At 45.2% G+C, this 25,683-nt stretch overlaps 1 protein-coding gene and 3 non-coding genes across 5 annotated transcripts; all 4 read right to left on the reverse strand.

Moving 5' to 3' along the window:
- Positions 1 to 2,630: 2,630 nt before the first annotated feature.
- Positions 2,631 to 25,440, reverse strand: IPO7 (importin 7). Of its 2 annotated transcripts, XM_072422331.1 has the most exons (23): positions 25,272 to 25,440; positions 17,448 to 17,529; positions 14,608 to 14,761; positions 13,718 to 13,876; positions 13,476 to 13,632; positions 12,797 to 12,886; positions 12,214 to 12,308; positions 11,891 to 11,975; positions 10,970 to 11,146; positions 10,308 to 10,424; positions 9,778 to 9,867; positions 8,971 to 9,136; positions 8,521 to 8,681; positions 7,830 to 7,958; positions 7,591 to 7,657; positions 6,959 to 7,084; positions 6,519 to 6,616; positions 6,068 to 6,163; positions 5,276 to 5,496; positions 4,791 to 4,996; positions 4,306 to 4,512; positions 3,380 to 3,496; positions 2,631 to 2,895 (listed from the first exon to the last, which is right to left on the reverse strand). In XM_072422331.1, the coding sequence occupies exons 1-23, from the start codon at positions 25,353 to 25,355 to the stop codon at positions 2,804 to 2,806; spliced, it is 2,976 nt and encodes a 991-aa protein (XP_072278432.1). In that variant the 5' UTR covers positions 25,356 to 25,440; the 3' UTR covers positions 2,631 to 2,803. The 2 variants fall into 2 exon arrangements, with proteins under 2 accessions (XP_072278432.1, XP_072278431.1); XM_072422330.1 differs by lacking the exons at positions 17,448 to 17,529; positions 25,272 to 25,440 and adding an exon at positions 15,841 to 15,943.
- On the reverse strand, positions 8,132 to 8,312 carry LOC140338752 (small nucleolar RNA SNORA23). Its single transcript, XR_011922316.1, has one exon. It is a non-coding gene; the product is annotated as a small nucleolar RNA SNORA23 (small nucleolar RNA).
- On the reverse strand, positions 9,271 to 9,453 carry LOC140338751 (small nucleolar RNA SNORA23). The gene has a single exon (XR_011922315.1). It is a non-coding gene; the product is annotated as a small nucleolar RNA SNORA23 (small nucleolar RNA).
- On the reverse strand, positions 11,243 to 11,424 carry LOC140338753 (small nucleolar RNA SNORA23). The gene has a single exon (XR_011922317.1). It is a non-coding gene; the product is annotated as a small nucleolar RNA SNORA23 (small nucleolar RNA).
- Positions 25,441 to 25,683: the final 243 nt, after the last annotated feature.

Here is a 25,683-nt window from a genome sequence, read left to right on the forward strand (position 1 = left end):
AACGAGAAAAATTGCAGGTGTGTACGCAGCTTAACTGCAGATGACCTATTCAAAGATAATCTCATCAAGCAGATATGAGTGAATGCAAGTATGAATCCGCCAATCTAGCCAATGGGGGTGAGCAAATCTGTAGGGAAGAATACATAGACACTCTACAGTCAGTTGGCAACCCGGGCTGTTCCACTTTTTTTGCTATTGTCTAATTCTTTAGTAATTGGCAGTAAAACCCAAATGCACAAAACTTCTGGGGTCACAATGGATGCAAAAGAAAAACACTGTCAATCTGCAGCCATTCATACCTTTAGCCATTAAATGTTCTCAACTCAGCTTGTATCCAACTCCCAAAAAACTGTGAAGTCTAAAAGACAAAATATTCTAGCTGTAACATTGCACCTGCAGGTCATTAGATGGGAATAGGCCATTAGTTTTATTCTGTTCCAAGTGTCTGACCCCAGCCACGTACACAGCTGATACAGTCATAATGCCATACTTGTGACTTAAAGTACTAAACCAGTGAATCATTGGAAGATAGCCTGGCACTTTAGGGTCGGCCATATATGCATAATCACCAGTCCCGAATAAATTTATGTGAACTTCATCACAGTCCAGTTTATGTAGCAAAGCTTATCGGTAATATTTACTGACTCGGACAGACCGTTCACATCGAATTCTGGTCCTGCACAAGTCTAGTATATGGCATGACTTAATGCTCAAATGTTAGCCTTTCGTAACATTTAAAAAGACACAAACCACAACCAGATGACATTTAGTTTGCATTGTCAAGTGTATCAAACAAGAAATCCTTTCAAAGTAAATTGTTTTTCATGTTTATTCATTCTTTGGTACATCTTAGATTGTAAGCTCTTCTGGGCAGAGTATTCTCCTTCTCCTGGGTCATTGTTTGTATCTGTCTGGCATTTGCAACTCCCCTATTTATTGTACAGCAGTACGTAACATGTTTGCTCTATATAAATGTGTTGTTGATCTCCTGCATCCTCTGTCTGCATGCACTATAGCGATGGGCAGGTTTGCCGATGGTGACATTGGCTGACCATGCCTGCGTACCACATGGTAATACCGCACCTGCCAACAGCAAAAGCCTATGTGATGGGGTGACCACACAGAAGCATGATTAAAAGACAAGGAAACATTATCACCAGGAAGTGCCTTAGCAGGAATCTTCAAGGCAGGATGCACCAGTTTCATTTAATTGGAAGCTGAAGATTTAAAGAAAAAAAAAAAAAAAAAAAAAAAAAAAAAATATATACTTCTTTTGAAATACATTTTATAAGAGCTTTTAGTATTTCAGGTTACATATATTTTAATATCATCAGAAGGGCAGCAGGAAGGATCCTATTTGCCAATCAGCAAAAGCCTATGTGATGGGGTGACCACACAGAAGCATGATTAAAAGACAAGGAAACATTATCACCAGGAAGTGCCTTAGCAGGAATCTTCAACGCAGGAAGCACCAGATTCGGTAAATATGAAGCTTAATATTTAAACAAAAAAATTAAAAAAAAAAAAAAAAAAAAAAAAAAACTACTTTTGAAATACATTTTATAAGAGCTTTTAGTATTTCAGGTTACATATATTTTAATATCATCAGAAGGGCAGCAGGAAGGATCCTATTTGCCAATTATTTTTTTTAGGCTTTTAAACCTGCCCAGGTTTCCAGAAGCCAAGAAACTAGTCAACAATTACCGAATTCACCTTTTTTCTTTAATAGGTTGCATGTTCAGATGTTCCATCCACAAACTTCACACTCATTAAAGAGTACACCTTCATATCCGTACAGAAGTCAGAAGATATAATTAATCTCTGCGCTTACAAGACTTGTTTTGTATCCAAATTGAACGCGTACAGTTCAGAGAATTCAGAAAAAAAAAAAACAAAAAAAAAGGACACAGAGGGTGTTGCCAATTGTAGCAGCAATGAATTATTACTAACCTCAGTATTTTTCATGTGTGTTTTTTTCTTTTTTTTACATTATCAGGATTCAAGTCACGACCAGGAAGTGACTTTCCCCACAAAGTCACCAAATACAAAAAAAGAATGGCAAGTTCACCACTTGATGTGAAGCTGTCCCTAAATTTATCCCTTATTTTGTATGTATAAACAGCAGATAAATGGCCAATTTTGTACACAGGGTGAGCATAGAAAAGTGCTGTCATTTACATAGTTAGTCATTTGTGTAGTGCTACAAGTGTTCAAACATTCTACAATCAGGAACAGTCAAGTCTATCTGTTAACGGGAAGAGCCTAATCTAAGGCTACGGATCATTTGCCTCAATTTTTGTTATACGATAAAAGACTGAACACCGATCTGAGGCAAAACAAATGTGTTAGAAGCTAGTACACTAAAACTGGTGACGTCAATGGAAATTGGCCCCCGTGAGTACTGAATGATATTTAAATAGTCCCCGCTTCCCCCCTTCCCCAGAATGTGGTCTTATTTTTTTCACTCCCAAAAGAGAGAGAAAAAAAAAAAAGGAAAATCCAAGCTGGCCTCGTGGCCCGAACTCTCCCGTTTTATTGATTCCAGGGGTTCCGGGAGTTTGAGTTCCTTTTTTTTTGTAAGTGGGAAAAAAAAATAAAAGGAAGAAAAAAATAATTCAGAAACCCCTCTGTTTGCTGTCCCAGGGCCGGGTTTCATCATGCGCTCTCAGAATTTCCAGATTCCGATGTCAAGAGTTCAGATTGGGCGGCGGAGAGCGTGAACCGGTTCTGGAACCACTACTGGGAGGAACACAAGCTTCTTCACTACAATCAGTCACACATTAGCAGGAAAGAAAGCCACAGCTCAATTCATGCCTGGGCCGCCAAAATTGAAAGAACTTGGCACAACTGGAGCGTTGAATTTATAGCCTCCGTGTTTCTCAATCATTTTGGATTCTGCAAAGAAAGAAAAAAGAACATTAAAATGGAGCAAAATCAACCCCTGCCACCTTCTGTGACTCAATACAAGCAATGCTAGCTCTTTTGTGATCTGAAGTCAGATTGGAGGAGTGGGCACTTTAAAGAAAGCTGCAGACCACCCTAAATAACACCCACATGTGATGCTGAGCCTCTGCTTTAAAGAGGTGAAATCCAATGAATGAAACCTGGTAGAGCAGGTACAGTCGGGCTGTGGAGGAAATGGGGAGATGTACAGCTTTCAGTGTTTTACAAGCTTCTTCAGGGCTCTGGGACTAGTTTAAATCTAGCTAGTGAAAGGTCCCATTCATACTCTGATTCACCAAGGGCTTACAATCTCAAACTTTCATCTGCAGCTGTGTAGCAAGCATCCTAACTATTGAACTTCTCACTTGCCAACAATCAAAGTTATTCATCTGAAACATGTCTGCATAGTCGTTAAAAGATTTTATTGTTCAATTACCATGAGCTGCTCGCCTCTGATCTGCCAGCGTTACAATGTCTTGTAAGTGTTTTCCTTGCTCCTCGCTGAGTCCTTGAGTAAGCGTTTGATACCAACCGGGGTCCTGTCCTTGCAGCTCTACACAAAATATAACAATTCAAATAAATAAATAGTTAGAAAGTGATTCTAGTTAGACAGAAAAAAAATAAACAGCCCACTGCCACAGAGGAGAATAATAGCTAAAGACGATCTATGGGCGGCCCCCTTCACCTTCAGACTGAAAGACCAAGTGCCCATTTTACTCAAAGCTGCAGCCAGATGACAGCCCAGTTTACAGAGGTGTCCCATTAGGCAGTTCCTATTGCCTGTTCAACACCCGGGTCTGCTTGGGATCCAGAAGAGTAGACAGTTGTGTAATCCACACCAGTGATATATGTACAAGGGGAACATGTGGGACTGGCCATCATGGACACAGCTGTAGTGCTGGATTTGTGTACCCAACATCTATAAGCACAACAGCAGGCTTAGGAAAGCCTTGAGCCAAATAACCCTGTCACTAGGGACTCCTATCTTGGGTACAACAGGCAAATCTTCAGCATGCCCCTCTTTGTGTGTATTGGGTGTTTGTCCTTCCACCAGGCATGCACTATGCAATCTTATCTTGTGGAAGCAACAACTAGCGTCATCAACAAAAACAGAGGATGCAGAAGATTGGGTGGTGTAAAGTTTGAACAACATGCAAGAGTGCAACAATAGTTGCTGGTGGAAACTGCCTGGTGGAAAGGGAATATTTCCTCATCTTCTGCAGAGAGTTTTTGGTTATGGTTTGTTCTTCTATTACAATACACTCAAATTCAACCTCTCAAAGGTTGAAATTAAGTCACAATAGAAGTTCCACTTTTATCTGAAATGTTATAGATGAACATAAAATGATCAGCAAGACTTACTCTGAAATATAGCTTTAAATATTTGATATTCATCTACAATGGTGTCGTCTTCATCGATGAGAGTTGTGTAACCTTCCAACGCTGTTTCCTCAGCATCATCTTCTTCCCAGTCTTCGTCATCTCCATCCTCACCAGCTTGTTTGGCCAACATTTCCAGATATTCCTGTCCATCCTCATCGATATCATCTTCATCACTGCCCAGCTCCGCTGCAGAAAACAAAATGATGGTAAAACCTCAAATGACATAAAAAACATGCTGCACATTAAAGAAGCATCTAAAATATCCCACATCCATAACCCGAGGCACAAGCACACAACAGGCAGCAAGTCAGATGACATCGGTGAAAAAACGATCATACAAATATCCTGTTAAATGGCTTACACCAAGATTCAGTCTCTGCAATTTTACCCTTAGAAGAAAAACCTGGGGATTATTCAACTAGAACAAACACTTCATACTGGGTTGTGCAATTCAAAAAACTTACCAGCTTCATCATCCTCCTCTCCATCCTCGTCATCGTCGCTATCATTCTCTTGCTCTGCATGGCAGGCGTATGCTCTCTTCAGACCACTGAATAGAAGGATGAAGGCAGGCAGGATCTGTGCAGAGACTTCACTCAAAATCTGCGGCCTCTGATCGAGTTCTATCAGGGCACAGAGGCCGAGGACACAGATTTTCCGGTCGTGTAATCTGTGCAAACAAAATAAATTGTCATCAGGTGTTTGCAGTCAACAAATAGAAAGCCATCAGTGGCAGAAATTCAAATCAGTTGTGAACCTTTTCTTAAAAATGGTCAAACAGCCATATAGGACAAAACGCTGTACTACTATAAAGCAAAAGATCTCAAATGGTTCTAAACCATTTGAAAAAGATAGGCCAAGCCAGACCAATCCTCTCAACACACGTAGCATGGCAAGCTGGGGGCCTGACCAACCCTATACCAGTAGAAGTGCAATGTGTTCAGCTTACCCCAAGAAGCAGTCCACATCATTCAGCCACTGTTTGACAAAATGATTTGTTAAGGGCTCCACTGTGTTGGGGAATCGAAGGTTCTCCAGCGTGTTGAGAAGCAGTGGAGGACTGTAGTATAGCGCAGCAATGGCAACCTGTAGGCACATCGTCCTAAGTTCGCTGGTCTTCACCTCCCGGGTCAGCCTCTCCAGGGCGGCCTCCACAAATAACGGTATGACCTGTAACGGACAAAAAAAAAATCCAGAATATGAATCCAAGGACCAGGACAGAAGTATATGACTCAACTTGGAAACTCAGCTTTATGACCTCTGCAATAAGATTCTACCCAGATAGTTCTTGTAAAATCAGAGACACTTCTATCAGTTGCCTAAAACATCCAAACAGCAAATACCTGCAACAGCAGTATTCCAACACCTCCAATTAGACTACCTTCCTCCTACACCTCTCTACTAGTCTCTTCAGCATTAAACACTTCAGTGTGCGGTGCCTGCGCCTCCGGCTACACACACTGGCTCCATCTTATTAACCCTATAGCCATGTAACAAATAGAGGAAGGAACTACTGCAAGCAGTAAGGGGACAACTGCATCAGACTTTCATGGAAGTGTTGAGTGGTAGAGTTGGATGGAAGCTGGAGTTATCGGGAGACATCACTGGAGTGTGGTTTTGGTAGTGGTCAGTGGTATGAAGTTCCTAATAAGCTCCTTAACCTGCTGCAACTATTGGAACTCCACCCTCAAACTCCACATTTTAGGAGACAGGGCAATGCTTTAATGGATTACTTCCATACCTGGTCAATTCCACGTCCTTTACATTGCAAGATAACAACTTCTAGAAGTTTAGCTGCGTGACATTCAGCATCCTCCCCAGCCACTCCTGTCAGGACCTGAAACAGAAACAAAGAAAATGGCATGTTATATTAGATCATTGATTTGGAGTGTCCCCGGCGTGGGGGTTTGATGTCCGATTGGGGTGCTCCGGATATACATAGAATCTCAGTGCTGATTTATATTAAGTGCTGACCCAATTTGATTTCATGATAGGTCCAGGGGACATGTTATAAAAGGTGACTGACAAAACCAGCCCAGATCTCCACACAGAACCAATATTCTGGGATTCTAATACATGTAGGACTAAGAGAATACCTGCTAAACTATAGGAATGCAAGTGTCTGCATTGTGTACTTCAATTTCAGTGTCCTGTAAATCAATCTAGTTAAAAGCCTTCAATGAGTACTGTACCTTCTTGCACATACTGTAGATCATCTCCAGATACTTTGTGTCTGACAGAAGGGTGTCTGTGTCCACTGTGACATAATTGTGTAGAAGAGGCATCATGTCTAGACAGAAGGGAGACACCAGTCAGTAATATTGTATTTATAAGCTATTCTTACTGTAGAGAAGCCAGAGAACAGGTGCAATTTACAGAGAGGATATGGCTAGGCTATGATTATTCAAGCATTTTAAATATGCTGACAGCTGAGCTTTACTTAAGCCCTCATAAACCTGTAGACAAAATGGTTTCATTTAAAATCAAAGTGGTAAATCAATCACACAAAATTATAAAATATAATCAAGGCACCTTAAAGACTGACCAGCTCTGCAAAACTGTAAATTGTCTCCACAGCTGCTTTTACTAGATTGGAAAACTAAGCCAAGCTAACAGAAAATCATTTGCTCACCTGTGAAATAATCAAAGCCATCCTGCTGGAAAACCTCAAACACCAGAGACAAAAGCTGCCACATCTGGGGCGAAACTTGCTGGCAGGTGAGACTGTGAGCCAGAGAGAAGATTTCTTCATAAAACTCTGCAAAAATGAAGAAGACATCAACAAGAACATCAGTGCTGTGAAATAAACAGAACCCCCCCACAGAACCAAATTATCCCATACTGGCCACCAACAGAACCACTTCTCCAAACACTGGCCCCCTTCCCAAGTCTTCCACCCACAAATCCAACCCATTACCCCCCATTTCTACCTAAAGAACTATGCCCTCCAATCTTCCATTTAGAAATAAATCCCCTTCAACTTAATTCACCTTCCAGCCACAGAACTAACCCCACCAACCATACATATATAATATAAAAAAAAAATAAGAAAGAGTAAACTCACCTTCACTCCTACCAACCTTACCCCTTTAGAACATACCCATCCATACCCAATCCCAATCCACCCATAAAACCACCCCATATACACAAACTTCCCTGCAACTAATCATACAGTAGTATACCTGTTGAGAACAAACTACCAGAAATGGCTCATCCCAGAGCACCTATGACCAATCACCTTTCTAGGAAGCACCCTGTACTCACCTAGAACATGCTGCTGTAGAACGGTTCCAATGACTTGCAGGCAGATTCCTTCCAGCTGCTGAGTAATCTGTATGACAGAACATTATAAGGAAACCATTGAGTCTTTACCAGAACCATTAATATTACAGTCTTACCAAGGTAAAACATAATGTGGGTCTTTTTGACAATTTACAAGCAATACAAAATGACAACATGGCAATGCAGGAACATAATAAAAGGGAACGTCAGACCATTCTCACCTCTTTATGATCCTCCACCACACTGAGTAAGGTATCAATAGTATTGAGGATTCCCATTGCAGTCACTGCTTTGTCATCACTGCCCTCCTCATCCGGACCAGTTTGGATTACTTGGTTGAATGTCATTGCCTGGAAACAGACAAATAAAACCTGATTAACACAATACCAGACAACCCCAATATTATTTACTGCCAGCATCAACTACAATATGATAGAGGGCACGGAAACAGGGCCCAGCAATGTTATACCCATTGGATCTGACTTCTGAATTCAAAACAAGAACTGATCCCAAAAGGATTTGCACATGTGCGAGAGTTTGGAGGCTGGCCAGTGGTGAAAGCGTCCAAAAAGACAGCACTAGACCAGTACTATGATCTCAAGTTATCTCCGGCTGCAGGATTTGTGTGAACAGAGCAGGGAGTCAGCAGCACGCTAACACACTGCTCCGCCAAACACAGACTGACACTGCGCACACTGCACTGCTGCCTGTACAATGATGTGCACGAGTTCTGAGAATACACCACACAGAAATACAAACATACATTGAAATGGAATTATGAAGAGTCCCAGCCCCATTTAGAGCAAAGTGATTGCTTTGGTAAGGGACCCCCAGTACCAGTTAAGGTCACATTGTCAGCCATTGCGTCCCAAAGTCCCAGCCATGAGCTGCAATACACTGTTGGTAACTTACCAAATGCTGCGTCATTTCCACTGCAATAGGTGTGACCTCTTCGCTATATTCACAGATCATCTTCTGAATCACATTGGTCAGATCGTCATTCTCTGTCTCCCTAATTATATGCAGCAAGGCCTGCATGACTGGCCGGATGAACGGAGCAATGTATTCCTTGGCTAGGAAGGGTAAAAAAGGAAAAAAAATTTAACTCACAGTGCCAATGATACACTCACATCAATTATACTCTGAATGACACTATATAAGAGACCAACAGGCTTAAAGGTTAACAAACCCTAAAAGGTGGGGGGAAAGGTGGGACCAGAAGGCAAAGTGTATTGGATGATTGTCAATGGGAAGAATACTTTATGGGTCAGGAGGAAAGGCAGCACGTGCCCGGCCCCCCTACAGCCCCTAATCCCGACTATGTTTTCGGCCTTAAGAATAACCCATTAAGAATAATTTTACCTTTTTCCTGGTTGCTGATGAGAACCTGGAGAGCGATGGCGGCTTCTACTTTCACTGGCATCTCCCTGTCATCAATGAGACACCTCCGAGTCAGCTCAAGGGCCGTTTGCAGGTTCTGATCATTCTTGAACTTCACTTCACAAAAGTAGTGAAGCACCCAGCAGGCCTGCAGGAGGAACAGAGGCAATGTATGAGAATGGCTAAATGAGGAGAGAAGAAAACAAGTACTAAATGCAGCAAAGGGTTACAAATGTCAGGAATATAGAGATGGGGCTCAATGACATTCCATAAATATCGTGTGGATGTGTGAGAGTTTGGAGGCTGGCCAGTGAAGAGAAGGTGTCCGACAGACATCACTAGACCAGTACTATGATCTCACTTTCATCTTTGGCAGCGGGATTTGTGTGAGCAGAGCAGTGAGCCAGCAGCACACTGACACACTGCTCCACCAAACACAGACTGGCACTGCGCACACAGCACCGCTGCCATGGTCTAGAGACACTAAAATCAAAATGTGAACTTAACTCTATCGCACTTGCCTGAACCAGACACTAATTAACAGACACGAGTAAGTTTGAAAGAAATAGTGCTTCCAATCTTCCAGCACATCAAACAGTGACTGCTGATCATGCATAACATTTCCTGGCCATACAAGTTACAATCAAATGGTTCAAAGCTGAACTTCAGTATGTCCCAATAAGTATGAAATTTAGTACGCCACACTATGTCCAATATATTCTGAAATGAATGATACTGGTGGAAGAGAGAAGCATGCAATAAACTTTAAGATTAAAATAAATAAATTACCCGAGCTCGCATGTATCCCAGCTCACTGCTAAACAGAGGAAAGACGTGATTCTGCAGCATGAACTCCATCTGGTCTTTGTAGATCTTTTTCTGTATAAAAGAACAAAAAAAAGTTAGACATTTTCCTGAACAGCAGTTACACTTCCCAGTCATGCACACAATAAGGCAATAGGTCCCTAACTGGGCACCACAACAAGTTCCAGCGGTGCTATGGATACAGCAGCCTATCTGCTGCCAGGACATGCTACTGCCCAGCCAGGAGGTATCTCCTTCACAGCAAGGGGCGCACACCAGAAGGGGAAAAAACAAACTTAAGAGAAATTGCCACTGTGCCAGATGGGGGTAAGGGATTCCTGTCCTGCTGGAGGGGGTATTAGATTCAGGGGACTGTAGAATGAATACCTGTGGCCTAAAAATGGCTATGGAAAAAAAGCCGAAAAAAGATTACAGATAATTTTTGGAAATAGAACCTAGCTGGCCATAACCATGACTGTGGCTCCTGCAGCTGCTTATTCCAATGTCCAACCTACCTTCAACAATATCTCTGCTAAAGAACCAATCATGTGGAGGGCGCCATCTTTCTTGCGAGGATCGGCTGCCGGTTCTGTTAAAATCTGGTAACAAAATCCCATAGTTTTCTGCAACACCTAGGATAACAAAGACAATAAAATCATCAGCTCAATAAACAGGAAGGACATACGATTGCCGTATATAAGGGTATTACAGATTTCAAAAAAGCCCCAAATGCACAAAATCTGCTGTATATAGGAAGAGTTCCCTCAGCCCCCAAACAGATAAATTTCAGTTTCCAGACGACACCTTTGTGTAAGGAGAGGTTGTTGAGTCTAAACTGTAAGCCAACAGGTTGGCCTATAAGGAGGAATCTGCAAGTGGTGTCACCAGTGGTGCAATATTTATTAGCATTCACTCTCATTACACTCAGCAAGCAGAGTTGGGAGATCACATGTAGAACTATATATCACTATATTGTTATTAAAGCAGTTGATGCATGTATAATTTCATGTGCTTTGGTTTTGGGTCTACAAAAATGCATCAACAGAAGTTGTCCAATGTCTGAAAGAGAAATCATTTACACCCAGCCACCCTTGCCATTTGCTTTATACTTGTCACCCAATGTCTGCAGAGACAGATTGGGGATTGACTTTTTTCTATCCGTCTATTCTGACCGTACCTCTTTTCTTTTACTGCAAGATGTGAACAGCAAGGTTTGGGCTGCAGTGGTGGGAGAGATAAAATCTTCAAAAACATCTACGAGAAGAAAAAGCTGTAGATAGTTGAGCGTTTGCTGCAAGACTCTGGGAGCCATATACTGCTTCTCCTTGTATTGGTACAGAACTTTCAGCAAGACCTGCAGACAGGAAAATCATGATTACCCTTCTGCTATATAATAGAATGATGAAAAGGACAAATAAATCAGAAGCTGCACTAAGGCCACAGCTTGTAGACATGTGCGAGAGTTTGGAGGCTGGCCAGCGGTAGAAGCGTCCAAAAAGACAGCACTAGACCAGTACTATGATCTCACAGTTCTCTCTGGCTGCAGAATTTGTGTGAGCGGAGCAGATAGTCAGCAGCACACCGACACACTGCTTCACCAAACACAGACTGACACTGTGCACACTGCACTGCTGCCAAAAAAACTCAACACACCGCCAGCAACTGAATGGGTGAGGATGGCACCTGATGGATTTCAGATTTACTGTACACCAAGATGAAAAAATAAAATAAAAGTAATATACGGATATACAATCAGTCACTGGCAAGGAGAAAGCAGAGGTAACCAATCTTCATGGCAAATGCAACATGCAGAAGTTGTTTCTTGCTAGATCACAAATCTGCTAGCACACGCCATTTTTCATTACATTTACATCAATAAAATTGTGCCCCAAGTCCAGAAAAACAGTTTGCTCAATAATACTGTTCCAGTTGTGATCTGCTTCCTGTTCTCAGCAGTTTTCAGGGAACCAGAAGAAAGGACAGCACAGAGGTGAGGGAAATTAGCACACCATACCCCAGTCCCACCGTCTAGTTATGTCTCCTGCCTGACCATGAAGACTCATTGGTTTATTTCAGGACTCAGAAGGTGGACAATTACCTGTTGAACCCCAGCGGCAAAGGCCTTCAAGAAAACTTCAGCAAATTCATTGTATTCTTTGGAGACATTGCCGGGACTTCCATACCTGGGAAATACATCAAATGATTTGGTCACAACTGCTCACTCACAAACCAATGCAACATCAGAAACAAATACATTATTTCATATACAATTTAAAAGTAGAAATGTTGTTTAGAGAGGGGAAAGGGTTGTATTCTAGTCCTTAGCATCCAATTTATAGGACACCCAATCACCAACAATCACAATTGGCTGGGGGCAGGTAAGTTTTATTTACTATATCCATTCTAATCTGCATAACATACCTCTCAAATAGCCGGGCTAATATGTGCAAGGCCCACTTCTTACATTTCCACCAAGGAAGCTCTGGTCGGTCATCCTCATCAACCTGGAGGGTCTCCTGCACAAGAATACAAAAAGTACATTTCCTGTGTGAACAGCTGGCAATGATGAAACAATTTATAGTAAAAGAATGAGTTTAATAGTAGGAATAAAAGAAATCATTGACAACCAACAGAGCTCACAATCTAAAGCTCATATCACACATTAGGTCGATTTGCATAAGCCAATACATTTTTAATTATAAGGGATGGTGAACTTCAGGCTGCAGAGGCAGCAGATAGTATTTGGTTTTGGAGCACTCCAGACTTATTGCCTCATCCAGAAGAAACTTTTATGTCCTGGTGTCTCTAGGAGATTCCTCTGACATTGGAAACACACTAATAGATCAGCTGCTGTGCATCACAAGGATAAGAACTGATTTATCAGAGTGTAACTCTCGCCTAGGCCTAAAATTAGTTCAGCAATTCAACATTCCTTGTAAACAGTTGCAGATAATGTGAGAGAAATATAAACCAGTTGGCAAGAGGGAAACAGAAAGATACTTACAGCAGGAACATCCCTGTCCACCACAGTCTTCAGAATCTCAATCCATTCAGCCAGACTGGGCTGATTGATGAGCTCCAGGGGTAACGTGTACTGCAAAATCAACAAAATCCAGCATGAAATCACTGCAGAAACTTTCATCATTCATTTTACGTTTTGTAATTGCTGTTTGGGTCTAAGTCTGTGTGTACACGTGCAATAACGGTAGTTGGAAAGGATCTCTTACAATTCATTCCAACGACAAAGATTGAACGATGCATGAATACGTGCAGTACCTACAGCACCCTTATGCTCTACGGAGAGGGGAGACGGGAGATGCACTCCCTCCCTTTCACTTTTAATACGATCCTTCGCCATCTGTGGACCCGCCATGATAGACCCATGAATGACAAGTGCTGTACACACACCAGATTCTCATCCAATATTAGCCCAGAGCCGATTATCAGACGAGAATCATCTGGTATGTGTAAGTAGCCTATGCCAAATTTAGGAAAGGCAAATTGACAGGTCCCTTTACAACTTCAAATCTTTTAGCCTATACCAACCCTTTCCCAGCCCTTCGAAAATCTGTGGTAGGGAATAGTGGTTTTATCAAGAGATCCTGTCATTTATCCATAATTATTGCTCTGGTACAGACTGACAGAAGGCTGCATGTAAATGAAGCAAAGCTTCAGAAATTCACCTGGACAAGGGCATAGAAGATCTTAAATATCTGCTTCTGGATGAGAACAGACTGTTCAGAGGGGTCGGGAAGCAGGCGGATGAATCTGTCCTTCAGCATGGGCAGAAAGTGCTGCATAGCGGCTATCAGCGGGCTCCTCTCTTCTGGTTTCTTGTACCTGGAACACAGAAGAAAATGTCATATGAAGACTTGATCCGTATCCAGAAGGCCAGCGCCATGATATTGGATGAGGAGTCACTTACTCATAGTTCTTCACCAACTGGTACAGGCAGAGCAGGATTCCCAGCCAACAGGCACTGTTATCAGACTGCAGATAAAAGCCGATCTTCTCTACAACGGCTGTCCAGCGAGTCGGGTAATCGTGTTTGATGATGTGATGGATGCACGTGGTCAGCTGGACTCTGCAAAGACACTAAGTGTTAAAAACTCCATTGGGAAGCAGCAATATTTCCTTCTGCAGGTTACAGACCATGGAAAGGTGGCTAACTAACATTTATATCTATATATATCTATCTAAATATCTAATATATATAAACAAATATATCCAAAGAGTTAATCACCCATTGCAGATAAAATATTCTGCTCTGCATGATCCATGGATTTTTAGAAATGAAGATGCTACACTGAGAATATTAAACATTTGATAATTCCTGAATTTCAACGACTTTTTGGTTTTAGTTTCTGCTGTGTGAATAATAAAACGGAATTAAACCACCACACTAATTGCTGTTTTGGGCCCCATAATGTGAGATTACATTGTGTGCACAACATGGTAAACTATTCTACCAAAAAGCTGGCCCCCTCCAGTGCTCCGATCTGTGCACTGCCTGCCTGTCAGCACTTTTTTGGTTCTGCTTTATTCTTGTGTAACTTGAATGGACAGAAATCGAACCATTAATAGGTAATGTTTATATTTGAGATTTAGGGATTTACTAGCGATATGGATTGATTTAGTAAAAACTTAACCTGGAAAATCTTGAATTAAAAAAAAAATTAAACTATATTAAAATCCTTAAAGGAGCCTTCAACACCCGGCTAGTACAGATAATGAAGTGCACATTCCGGATAATTAAATATAACTGTCCACCATCTCGTTGTGCCGTTTATGGGAAGGCATCCTTAGTGCACTCACCGTATCAGTTCTGGAGACTGGATGATGGCTTCTACGATATTCTCACGGATAAAGTGACGATCCTCCTCGGGGATAGTGTGTGTGGGGATTTCACCCGGGGTCGCCTCCCGGTCCGGCCAATATTGAGTGATCATATTTTTTAAATAAATAACACCTGCAGGAGGAAGGATAAACATAATATTGTTAATTTATAACATCATCCCAGCTCTAGAGACTGTAAGGGCCCTGCACAGACTGCACCAAACCCCTATGTGCAACATTCAACCCAGATAGGTTTTTAAGCTGGGTAGGAAGAAATTGTAGGGGGGAGGCAGCCCCTGTATTGTGACCCAACCCATCAGTAACTCCAAAAAACAGCCGGGTTGTCACAGAAAAGTGCTGGGGGGTGCACCCAGCTAAAAGGGTCGAGGGAGAAAACTGCAGTCTATTGATACATATGGCAGCTTTGGACTGCAGGCAGCCCCATATCCAGCCAATAAAGGGCAGCTGAAGGAATAAGTGGGCAGCACAGCTACCATATACATATAAAATTAGTCACGGCTGGGATTCAGCGGCATTGGGAAGGGCTGCACAATGATCTCAGGGTGGGGCTGGAGTATTAAGCATCGGGCTTTATATGACAACTCCAACTCCAATAAAAGTGTTATCCTAAAAAATGTCAGCACTGCAGCCATCAGACTCCACATCTCCTACATTATCAGCCAATGGCAGCACTCCGAGGGACTCATTCCTGGCTTTCCCTTTAATACTCTTCCTGTAATATCTCTGCTGTGACCACAGACACGATGACACCAAACTCAGACGTTCTGTGTTGGAGATTTTGCTGAATTAACATCATGAGAATATTTTTCTATTGCCAGCTGCATTTTAAAAACCGCTTCCAGAAATGAAGCAGCAGCTGCGTGGCCTTTATGGCTTCAATTTGTGCAAAGTACGGAAAAGATGTTCTAAAGACGGCCTAAATTTACCGAGGAATGTCAGAAAACTAAAAGAAGAGTTTCAAAGAAAACTCAAATCATCCTCCAGGCTTCAAGTGTACCTGTCAGTGAAATGGGGAAGGGCAACTCAGACTCAATACGACTCATGAGGAATAATGGAAAGTGAAGATTTGCTGATGTCGTTTTACCGTTTGCTAAGAAATTGTGTAAATATTCTGCCCCTACAACCACCACCAAGAGGTGGCAGTGCACCCACGCGGGCTCCCATCATCACTCAGTGACACTTCATACTTGCCTGCTTGTCGCACAGGTAGATCCAGCTGCTCAGACATGGTGACCTGCAGCAGGGCGGACACAAAGGTCACAGACTTGTGAGCCTGGAAAACAAGAAATAAAACAGGAGATTAATGGAGAGGATCTGGCAGGGTCATGACTTCATGCAGCTGTCCATGTAAACCCTAATGCACCACCAATATGGGGAGGGTGTCTGTGTTCTCCCCGGCCCCTTTTAGCTGGGCACACTATCCGGCACTTGTGTCAGCTACTCCCCAACATTTCCTTCCCACCAATATTATAGCTGCAGACACCTCTTCTGGATCCTGAGAGGATCCCACCGATGGAGAGCCATATAGAAGTGTTCACATGATGCAGATAAGTGACAGGGAAACCTGAAGATGGACCCCGGCCTCTTGCAGTGATCTCCCGGTACCCTTTTAGCTGGGTGCACCAACTGGCACTTTTCGGTAACCACCTGGCTGTTTTTGGCTGGTCACTGAAACGTTGGGTCATAATACAGGGAACACCACCGACCTTCCAACTTCTTCTACCCAGCTTAAAATTTTTTATGGAGAACACTGGGGGTATTGCAATCAGTTTCTCTGCATGTGGTCAGGGATCCTCTGATGTCTCTCCTCCTGAGAATCATTATAAAGAAAACATTTTTCTAGAATCTGTATGCAGGACACCTAGACCGGAGCTCAAGGGTGCTTAGAAGGCTACACGAACGGTGCTCATTGACTTTTAAATGCTGGCGAAGGACAATGCCCTTCAGAACGGCAATTACAACGAAGTCTGGGAGGAGTACGGCTCCATTAAAAGAAAAAAAAAAACTGTGTGAGCCGAATACAAAAAACTAACACATCAAAAAAGCAAAAATGTTAAAATATAAAAATACTCACCTTGGGTATTGGATCCAGGAAGCTTTCTTAGGTTACCAACGATATCATTGTCTCAGCTCTGCCATAAGGGGAGCACCCACAACCCCATGAGAATGAGCCCCTTTTTAACCATTGGCACGAGTTCTATGGTGCTCCTACTGCAGGTGCGTTGTACAAGGGCGATGCTGTCCTAATAAAACCCATTGCTAAACTGGCATTTCCTTAGGCTGGGTGAGATAAAAATTGTAAGCAAGTGGCAGCCCCTGTATTGTGGCCCAACTCTTCAGTAACCATCCAAAAACAGCCGGGTGGTGAGCCCAGCTAAAAGGGTACGGGGAGAACAATGAAACCAAAAATTAGAACCGTCAAAGGACCCCACAGGCAGGAAGTGACAAATGAAGATCCAAAGACTCCAGAACAGAGCTGTATGACCCTGCAGGAGGTGTAGGGATTATTATAAGGATCACTTCCATAGATTGATTACAATTCAGTATTTGAAAAGGTCTCGCCAGGGGTTAAAACTCAAATCATCCTCCAGGCTTCAAGTGTACCTGTCAGTGAAATGGGGAAGGGCAACTCAGACTCAATACGACTCATGAGGAATAATGGAAAGTGAAGATTTGCTGATGTCGTTTTACCGTTTGCTAAGAAATTGTGTAAATATTCTGCCCCTACAACCACCACCAAGAGGTGGCAGTGCACCCACGCGGGCTCCCATCATCACTCAGTGACACTTCATACTTGCCTGCTTGTCGCACAGGTAGATCCAGCTGCTCAGACATGGTGACCTGCAGCAGGGCGGACACAAAGGTCACAGACTTGTGAGCCTGGAAAACAAGAAATAAAACAGGAGATTAATGGAGAGGATCTGGCAGGGTCATGACTTCATGCAGCTGTCCATGTAAACCCTAATGCACCACCAATATGGGGAGGGTGTCTGTGTTCTCCCCGGCCCCTTTTAGCTGGGCACACTATCCGGCACTTGTGTCAGCTACTCCCCAACATTTCCTTCCCACCAATATTATAGCTGCAGACACCTCTTCTGGATCCTGAGAGGATCCCACCGATGGAGAGACATATAGAAGTGTTCACATGATGCAGATAAGTGACAGGGAAACCTGAAGATGGACCCCGGCCTCTTGCAGTGATCTCCCGGTACCCTTTTAGCTGGGTGCACCAACTGGCACTTTTCGGTAACCACCTGGCTGTTTTTGGCTGGTCACTGAAACGTTGGGTCATAATACAGGGAACACCACCGACCTTCCAACTTCTTCTACCCAGCTTAAAATTTTTTATGGAGAACACTGGGGGTATTGCAATCAGTTTCTCTGCATGTGGTCAGGGATCCTCTGATGTCTCTCCTCCTGAGAATCATTATAAAGAAAACATTTTTCTAGAATCTGTATGCAGGACACCTAGACCGGAGCTCAAGGGTGCTTAGAAGGCTACACGAACGGTGCTCATTGACTTTTAAATGCTGGCGAAGGACAATGCCCTTCAGAACGGCAATTACAACGAAGTCTGGGAGGAGTACGGCTCCATTAAAAGAAAAAAAAAAACTGTGTGAGCCGAATACAAAAAACTAACACATCAAAAAAGCAAAAATGTTAAAATATAAAAATACTCACCTTGGGTATTGGATCCAGGAAGCTTTCTTAGGTTACCAACGATATCATTGTCTCAGCTCTGCCATAAGGGGAGCACCCACAACCCCATGAGAATGAGCCCCTTTTTAACCATTGGCACGAGTTCTATGGTGCTCCTACTGCAGGTGCGTTGTACAAGGGCGATGCTGTCCTAATAAAACCCATTGCTAAACTGGCATTTCCTTAGGCTGGGTGAGATAAAAATTGTAAGCAAGTGGCAGCCCCTGTATTGTGGCCCAACTCTTCAGTAACCATCCAAAAACAGCCGGGTGGTGAGCCCAGCTAAAAGGGTACGGGGAGAACAATGAAACCAAAAATTAGAACCGTCAAAGGACCCCACAGGCAGGAAGTGACAAATGAAGATCCAAAGACTCCAGAACAGAGCTGTATGACCCTGCAGGAGGTGTAGGGATTATTATAAGGATCACTTCCATAGATTGATTACAATTCAGTATTTGAAAAGGTCTCGCCAGGGGTTATGTTTCAGCGTTTTGTAGTTCCATGGAAGCTCAGGCCCCATAGAGGATTGCTATTGGGTTGCTTGTTGTAGGGGCACCACAGGTCAGACCCCCATCCTTCCCGCTGAGGATTTGCCGAATCGTCAGGAAATTCTATCATTTCAGGATAGTAAAATCCAACGCTCAGCTGACAACGCTGGCAGGAAACGATAATGAACTAACAGGAGCCGTCTTGGGGTTCACTCCAACCCTGGCACATGGCCCGCTGACTGCAACTAAGAGAACCTGTCAGCTGGATATTCTATATCATGAATTAAAGCCTCATTTTCCGCATCCATGGACAATAAAGGATTGCTGAGGCAGCAGTGAAATCATAGAAATGCGAGCAGTCATGCAGAAAGAAGAGGCTTCAAGGGATCAAAGAGAAGGAAATCAAGGAGAGAATATTGGGCCCTATAGATTATCTCCTTTATAGCCCTTGCAGTAGAGAGGGAAACCCGCTGCAAGGGTAAAGGTTCAGCTTTAATGATGATAATGCAGCACACGGCTTCTATGAAGAGTCAGGAAGCAGGAAATAGAATAAATCGGCCATTGCCAACTTCTTCCCCTGCAAAAGATCTTACGAGTTCATTACTTTGATGCAAAGAGAAAGAAAGGCTGATGAGAACTTCATTATACACAAATATGTTCCAGGGGGTGGCTGTACCCAATTTATTGACATGAGACTGCCCATCGGTAATCACGCAGAGACGCCAAGGAAAGATTCTGCGTGTTCTGTGATCAGACCAAACTCTGCCAGATCTGCGGGGGGCGCTGTAATTAAAGCTTCATATATTATTCATGTGTTTATGTCAGGGCATCGCTGCAGTTTGATAAAAGTCGATGAAGAGCAAAGGAGGCGGCAATGTGACGAGGACCTGGAATGACGAGTGGCGGGGGAAAGACTGGAAGATCAGAGACATCGGAGGAAATAATCAGTGACAACTCAATAAATGGATTTCTATTCTACGGGACTGTCAAGGGCAGAGTCACCCACACGTAACACGCCAGCCCCAGAGACAGACAGATCGGGTTTGGGATCCTGTGGCCATGTGACTCAGAAATGCAAATCCTATCAATACATAGTAGCCATTCAGAAAACATCTGACGGAAGGGAAGATTTCATTGGCTGCTGAGAGCTACTTTGTGTTCTCAGCTCCTCCCCACGAAGCTGACGCTGGGTGGCAGCCCCTCTATTATGACCGGGTGGTTATTGAGAAGTGCCGGGTGGTGTACCCAGCTAAAAGGCGTCGGGGAGATCACCACAGTGCTCAACCCAGAATTTTTTTTTAAGCTTAAGAAATTATAATACTGAAAAGTGCCGGGTGGTGGTCCCAGATAAAAGGAGCCAGGAATATCACTGCACTGTATGCAGAATGAATGCTCCACAAAGCCAATTTTAGGGCAAAAATGAGACCCCATCCACCATTCCCACCAATGGCACCAACCCCGCTACCCACCAGTGGAACAAACGCGCCCGCGCCCACCATCCATGCACCGGGTGCTGGAGGCCGGTAATAAGGGTCAGGTATGTACCGACCAGTTCCTTTTGCCGAGACAGCACTAGTGACACCAGGCAGTGTCATGAACATCCAGAAGAGGGACCCCTCACCCACTAGCTATATAAAAGACTTAGAATGGAGTTCTCAGGGGGGTAAAAGGGGCTTTTAGGAAGGGGTTCTCCTAATATGCCAGACAGCAGAGACAAACCTATCACACGTAGCTGCTGTACAGATTTATTATTATTGCAGCCTCACTTTTTGAGCGGAGTGTCTCTTTAATACAGAAGACTAATCCGCAGACCATCGTCAGCCTCTCCCTATAAGGAGCCGTGGGGAGAATAGCTGAGGTTGGGAGGGAAGGGGTTAAACGTCCAACCCAGCAGAGTTTCACTTTCATTCCTTCCATGCTATGTAATACAGGAGAGGCCTGGGATCGGCATGCAGAGCGGGCGCAGGGCCTCAGGCAGCAGAGAGGGGGCGCTGCGAATGGCGAACACCACTCCCTGAGGAGAGATATGGAGGCATTCAGATCATGTGAGTGGCAGCCATGTTTAATATAATCCTGTTGTCACCCTGCTCAGACACTTCCTGTCCATTTGCATTCATTCCAGAATCGGCTCCATCACTGCTCCGTGCTGAATTCCCAAACACTGGACAATGTGAGAGACCCTGCAATGCTTGCAGCTTCCACCAGAGGCGCATGTGACCAGGTGACAACATGAGGGTATAAATGGGAGACAAGGACAGCGTTGTCACCTCATAAAAAGAAGTGCCAAAGACCTTCATAGGATCACCAGATAAAAAAAACAGATCAGATATTAAAGATTTGGTTTTCATCTACTGGAAAATAAAATAAATCTTAAAAAACAATCTGCACGCAGTGAGCTAAATAAACAGAACAGCCGAACCATCGGAGAAATAACATTTACTTTATTATTAGCTACAGGGTGGGAGAAGATTGGGACCTACGGAGGCCCATTAGAGATTTCCCCTTACTTCCTGTCCTGGAAATAAGTTTCACCAAACAGGAAGTGAGGAAATCTGCAGGAGTCGGCCGGGGTCTCACGGACAATTTTGCTGCATTGCAGTCAGCGGAGGGACGGCTGCATGAACTTGTAGCGGAGTAAGTTAGCAAGCTTTGGTGCTGCAGAATCGCCAAATTTAGGGGCCAATCATGATCACCGATGCAACCTCTATGGAGGGTTACCATGGTGCAGCAGCCATAGGCAGCAATGCAGTCAGATGCAGAAAACAAGGCAAGGGGTTCATAGCTGTTGGTGACAACTCACCAGGATCCCCATATAATTTGAGTTACTGTAGTCACCCTATTGCTTGCAGGATCAGTATATGTTTCCTCACGAGAGGTCAAAAGGTCAGACCAGCGATGGTAAACAGAAGCATCTCCCCCGAGTGCCCCATTGTCGCAGTGACCATTCTATTAGACAACTGAACAGCCTGAGCCCAGCGAAGTCTGCCCCCCGGAGGAAGGGGTAAAGCAGGAGGCATCTAGGTAGACTGAGGTCCAGGAGAGCCGGCGGCGGTGCTGAGCGCTGGGTACGGGGAATGTGCTGAATGGAGGGGAAGTGACTGGCTGACTAATCATTTCATCTGCTCTATAGATCTCCATGCAGCATCAGCAGCTCGCAGGGAGCGGAGAGAACCCGGGGATTAATTCACCCATTATGTGGATTCACACGCAGCACCAGACAGGCATTCACACGAAGAGCCGGGTTCAAGGGAACCTGTCACCTGAGCCCCCCCCATCTGCAGCCGGCAGAGGACCCCCCACATCCCGGTAACTTTACTGATGCCGGTCCCCGGTCATAAGTCCTGAAAGCAAAGGATCAATATAACAGCCGGGAGAGGAAGGGCAGCAAATGTCACCCTGCAACCACATCACCTGTGCCAGGTGCACCCGGATCACCTGAGAATCTCTGGGCAATCAGGGCCCATGAAGGGGGAGGGGGGTACTCCCAGGATGGCCTGGGGACACAGAACCTGGGGGCTCTATATAAAATTAAAGGGAACCTGTCTGTTGTGAATCATGACGCTTTATGAGCATGCAGACTGCAGGGCCGTCATCCCCATCCTCAGTGATCAGTGCTGACTTCACTGGGTGCAGACTTGTTCCAGGTAGAGAGACCCAAACCTAAAGGAGCATCAAAGGCATCTTCCAGTCCATACACCGAGGCAGACATATTGTCCATGCATTGCTGGGCTGCACTTTACTGCTCCCCCCCCCCCCCATCTGACTGTCTTCCTCACGTGATTGGGTGACTGTAGTACCAGAGGGGCCCCGGCCAGCCTAAGGGGTCCCTTAATCACTCTAAAGGAAACATAAAGCTGAATCTCAGGCAGCAGAGAGAGGAAAGGAATTCATTTTTCCAGAATAGAGGAGCTGGGGGTATAAAAGGGGCCTCTGCTGATCCCGTTAGGAAGGAGCTGCACATTCCTGGAATGCAGAACATTCCAATCAGACTGCATGGAGTTTGTGTGAAGTGGAAGAAGCTTGAAATGCCCGGAGCCTTCCATGTGCGGGGTCACAGGAAATACCAAGCGCTGGGGGAGTGAAGGGAAGATCTTATTGGAGGATTATGGTGATGTTTACCTGGGGGGTCCCGCCATCGCTACCCCCCCCCCACACATATCGGGCGACCTGATAATCCCAGCACCCCATATGAACATTTGGTTACTTCCTGTTGCCTTGTGTGCAAGCCGGGGCTCCCCACTTCCTGTCTGCATGCGCTCACCCCAGGGCCACCTGCAGGGCCCATAACAGGTAGAGTCTGTCAGCTTGGAAAGGCCGGGATGTAACGTTGTCATAGAAGGGTCACCGCTGCCCTCCAATTGCCCCGCTCCGGGCAGCCGACACAACTTGTACAGCGCTACGTAATATGTTGGTGCTACATATAAATACTGTGTTTGGGTGGTATTGGTGACCCCCCCAGCAAGTGACCCCTCCATACGGCCCAATGTACGCCCCACCTGCATCCCCTATAATAACCTCACACAAACCTAAGCAAGGACTCCGTAATCTCTATTAAAGAGGAACTCCAGTCAAAGCAACTTCCGGGCTGTAGAGTTATTAGCAGTAGTATCATTGCATTAGCTGTTGATCCCGCCAGAAGATTTGTAATTTTCTACTTCCTATGTAATGTGTATGTATGGGGGGCTGAACCTATGGACTGACGGGGGACCCCTTTACCCCCCACCTGACATTTGCAATGCCGGGTGCAATAACAGAAGGAACTCTAATTCCGGATATAACAGCCGGTGGCCCCATCACATACATGTATGTAGCACATCATACGTGTCACCCATGTGACCCCCCCCCCCCCCCCCCCCCCCCCCTATGGGTGATAAGGGCACCGATAACAATCCTTCACTGCTACCTGGCAACCAGGAGGCGGGGCAATGACACCTGATGGGTGTGGCTTTGAGGGAATATTTGCATATCAGCCGCTCTCCCAACTTGAGACACAAAGTTTCCAAAGCATGTGAAAAAAGGAAGTGTGAATCTGTCAGTGAAAATACAACACAGCAATTAAAAGAGACCCTGTCACCACATTCACCAGAACCAATTCTGCACCACAGGCAATCATTGGATAAATGCAATGATCAGAGCTGGACTGCAAGTCCCTGACAGGCTGTGCCAGTCCTGTGTGTGACATGTGACCAAAGCTGCCCTATCTCTTGGGTATAAAGAGACGCTGTCATGCCCAGTGTTATAGAAGAAGCACATTGATGGGGGGAGAGGTAAATCTCCGGGGGCCACTTCCAGATGTGTCCTCTGCAGGGTGCTATGTCTTATAAGGGGAACCCCGCTGACACCCAGAGCTCATAGAGGGAGCAGATTTGCCTCTCTGCCATGTGATGGCATCAAGGGAGGACACCCCACATGGATGGTGGGGCCCCAGCAGGAAATTAAATTCTAAATCAGCATTTGTGGGGTCACCTCTAGGGAACATCAGCTGCCAGGGACCGGAATCCCCACCCCCATTCCAGTGCATGGCTGTGTTGGGGTGTACGCCCCGCCCCCTCCCGGGTGATGTGGTGTCTGATCTATATTACAGATCGGTATGTAGGGGGCATCAGACACAGGGTGTGGGGGGTACGAAAGAACACGGATCCCCAACATACAAGTGACATGACAGCACCGCTAACCCTCATATTACATGTAACGGCACTCCGTGTTACATACAACCCATGTGAGGGGAACACGGCTGTCATGTGACCACTGTCATATGTATATCTGCCCCCTCACATGTTACATGTACCCCAGGCATCACACATGTTGGGGAGGAGGGGTGGCATGTGTCATACCGGGGGGAGGGGGGGTTATATGTCCTATGTAAGGGGGGTGCAGAACTCCATGTTGGGGGGAGGGGTGACATATGTAGCACATGTGTGGGGGTGCAGTGACATATTGGGGGGTTATATGTCTCATGATGGGGGAGGGGTGACATATTGGGGAGTTATATGTCTCATGTTGGGGGGAGGGGTGACATATTGGGGGGTTACATGTCCCATATAAGGTGGGGGAGGGGTGACATATGTAGCACATGTGTGGGGGTGCACAGGGAGGGGGATTCTCCATCATGTAACACGTGTCATGTCAGTGAGGGGGAGGGGGGTCGGTCCTGCAGCGAACAAGAGGGGGATCCCGTTGTCTCCCGGTCCCTGCAGGTGGGGGAGGAGTGTTTGCCGGTCGGTGATCCCCGGCAGACACCGGATTGATGGCTGCGGTTACCGGCGGCGGTGAGGAAAGAAAAGGTCAGGCCGGGTGACATGTCACCGGTGAGGGGGTTTCACGCACACACGATGGGGCACAGTGGGGGACACCCGGGAACACGTGCTGCCAGGCGGAGAGGACACGTGCGGCCGGCGGGCGGATATCGGAGGCCCCGGGGCTCTCTCGCCTCACCTCATTCAGCTGTCTCTCGGCGGCCTCTCGAAGGGCCGGATCCATGGTGCCCCGCAGGGACTCGATTAGGATATTGGGGTCCATCGTGCCGCTTCCCGCTCTCCGACCTCCGCCGCCTCACACACAGGAAGACCAGAGCGCCCAGGCCGCCGCTTCTAACCCCGCCCCGATCTGATACACGTCACGTCTGACTCCGCCCAGATCTGTCACACGTCACGCCTGACTCCGCCCTGATCTGTCACACGTCACGACTGACTCCGCCCAGATCTGTCACACGTCACGCCTGACTCCGCCCTGATCTGTCACACGTCACGACTGACTCCGCCTAGATCTGTCACACGTCACGCCTGACTCCGCCCTGTCAGTTTCAAAGACGTCACTTACAAACCATTCCACATCCGAAGGAAGTCAC

This window comes from Pyxicephalus adspersus, chromosome 9 (assembly GCF_032062135.1).
Source record: "Pyxicephalus adspersus chromosome 9, UCB_Pads_2.0, whole genome shotgun sequence".
NCBI classification, from domain to species: domain Eukaryota; kingdom Metazoa; phylum Chordata; class Amphibia; order Anura; family Pyxicephalidae; genus Pyxicephalus; species Pyxicephalus adspersus.

Bases quoted from the DNA above. Each gene is read 5' to 3' on its own strand.
- IPO7 (XM_072422331.1), bottom strand. From the start codon at position 25,355: ATGGACCCCAATATCCTAATCGAGTCCCTGCGGGGCACCATGGATCCG. The intron at 12,887-13,475 runs GTGAATTTCTGA...TTGATTTTGCAG, and splicing joins TCTTCTATGCCCTTGTCCAG to TACACGTTACCCCTGGAGCT. The intron at 8,682-8,970 runs GTAAAATTATTC...TACCCTTCCTAG, and splicing joins CATCAGCAACCAGGAAAAAG to CCAAGGAATACATTGCTCCG.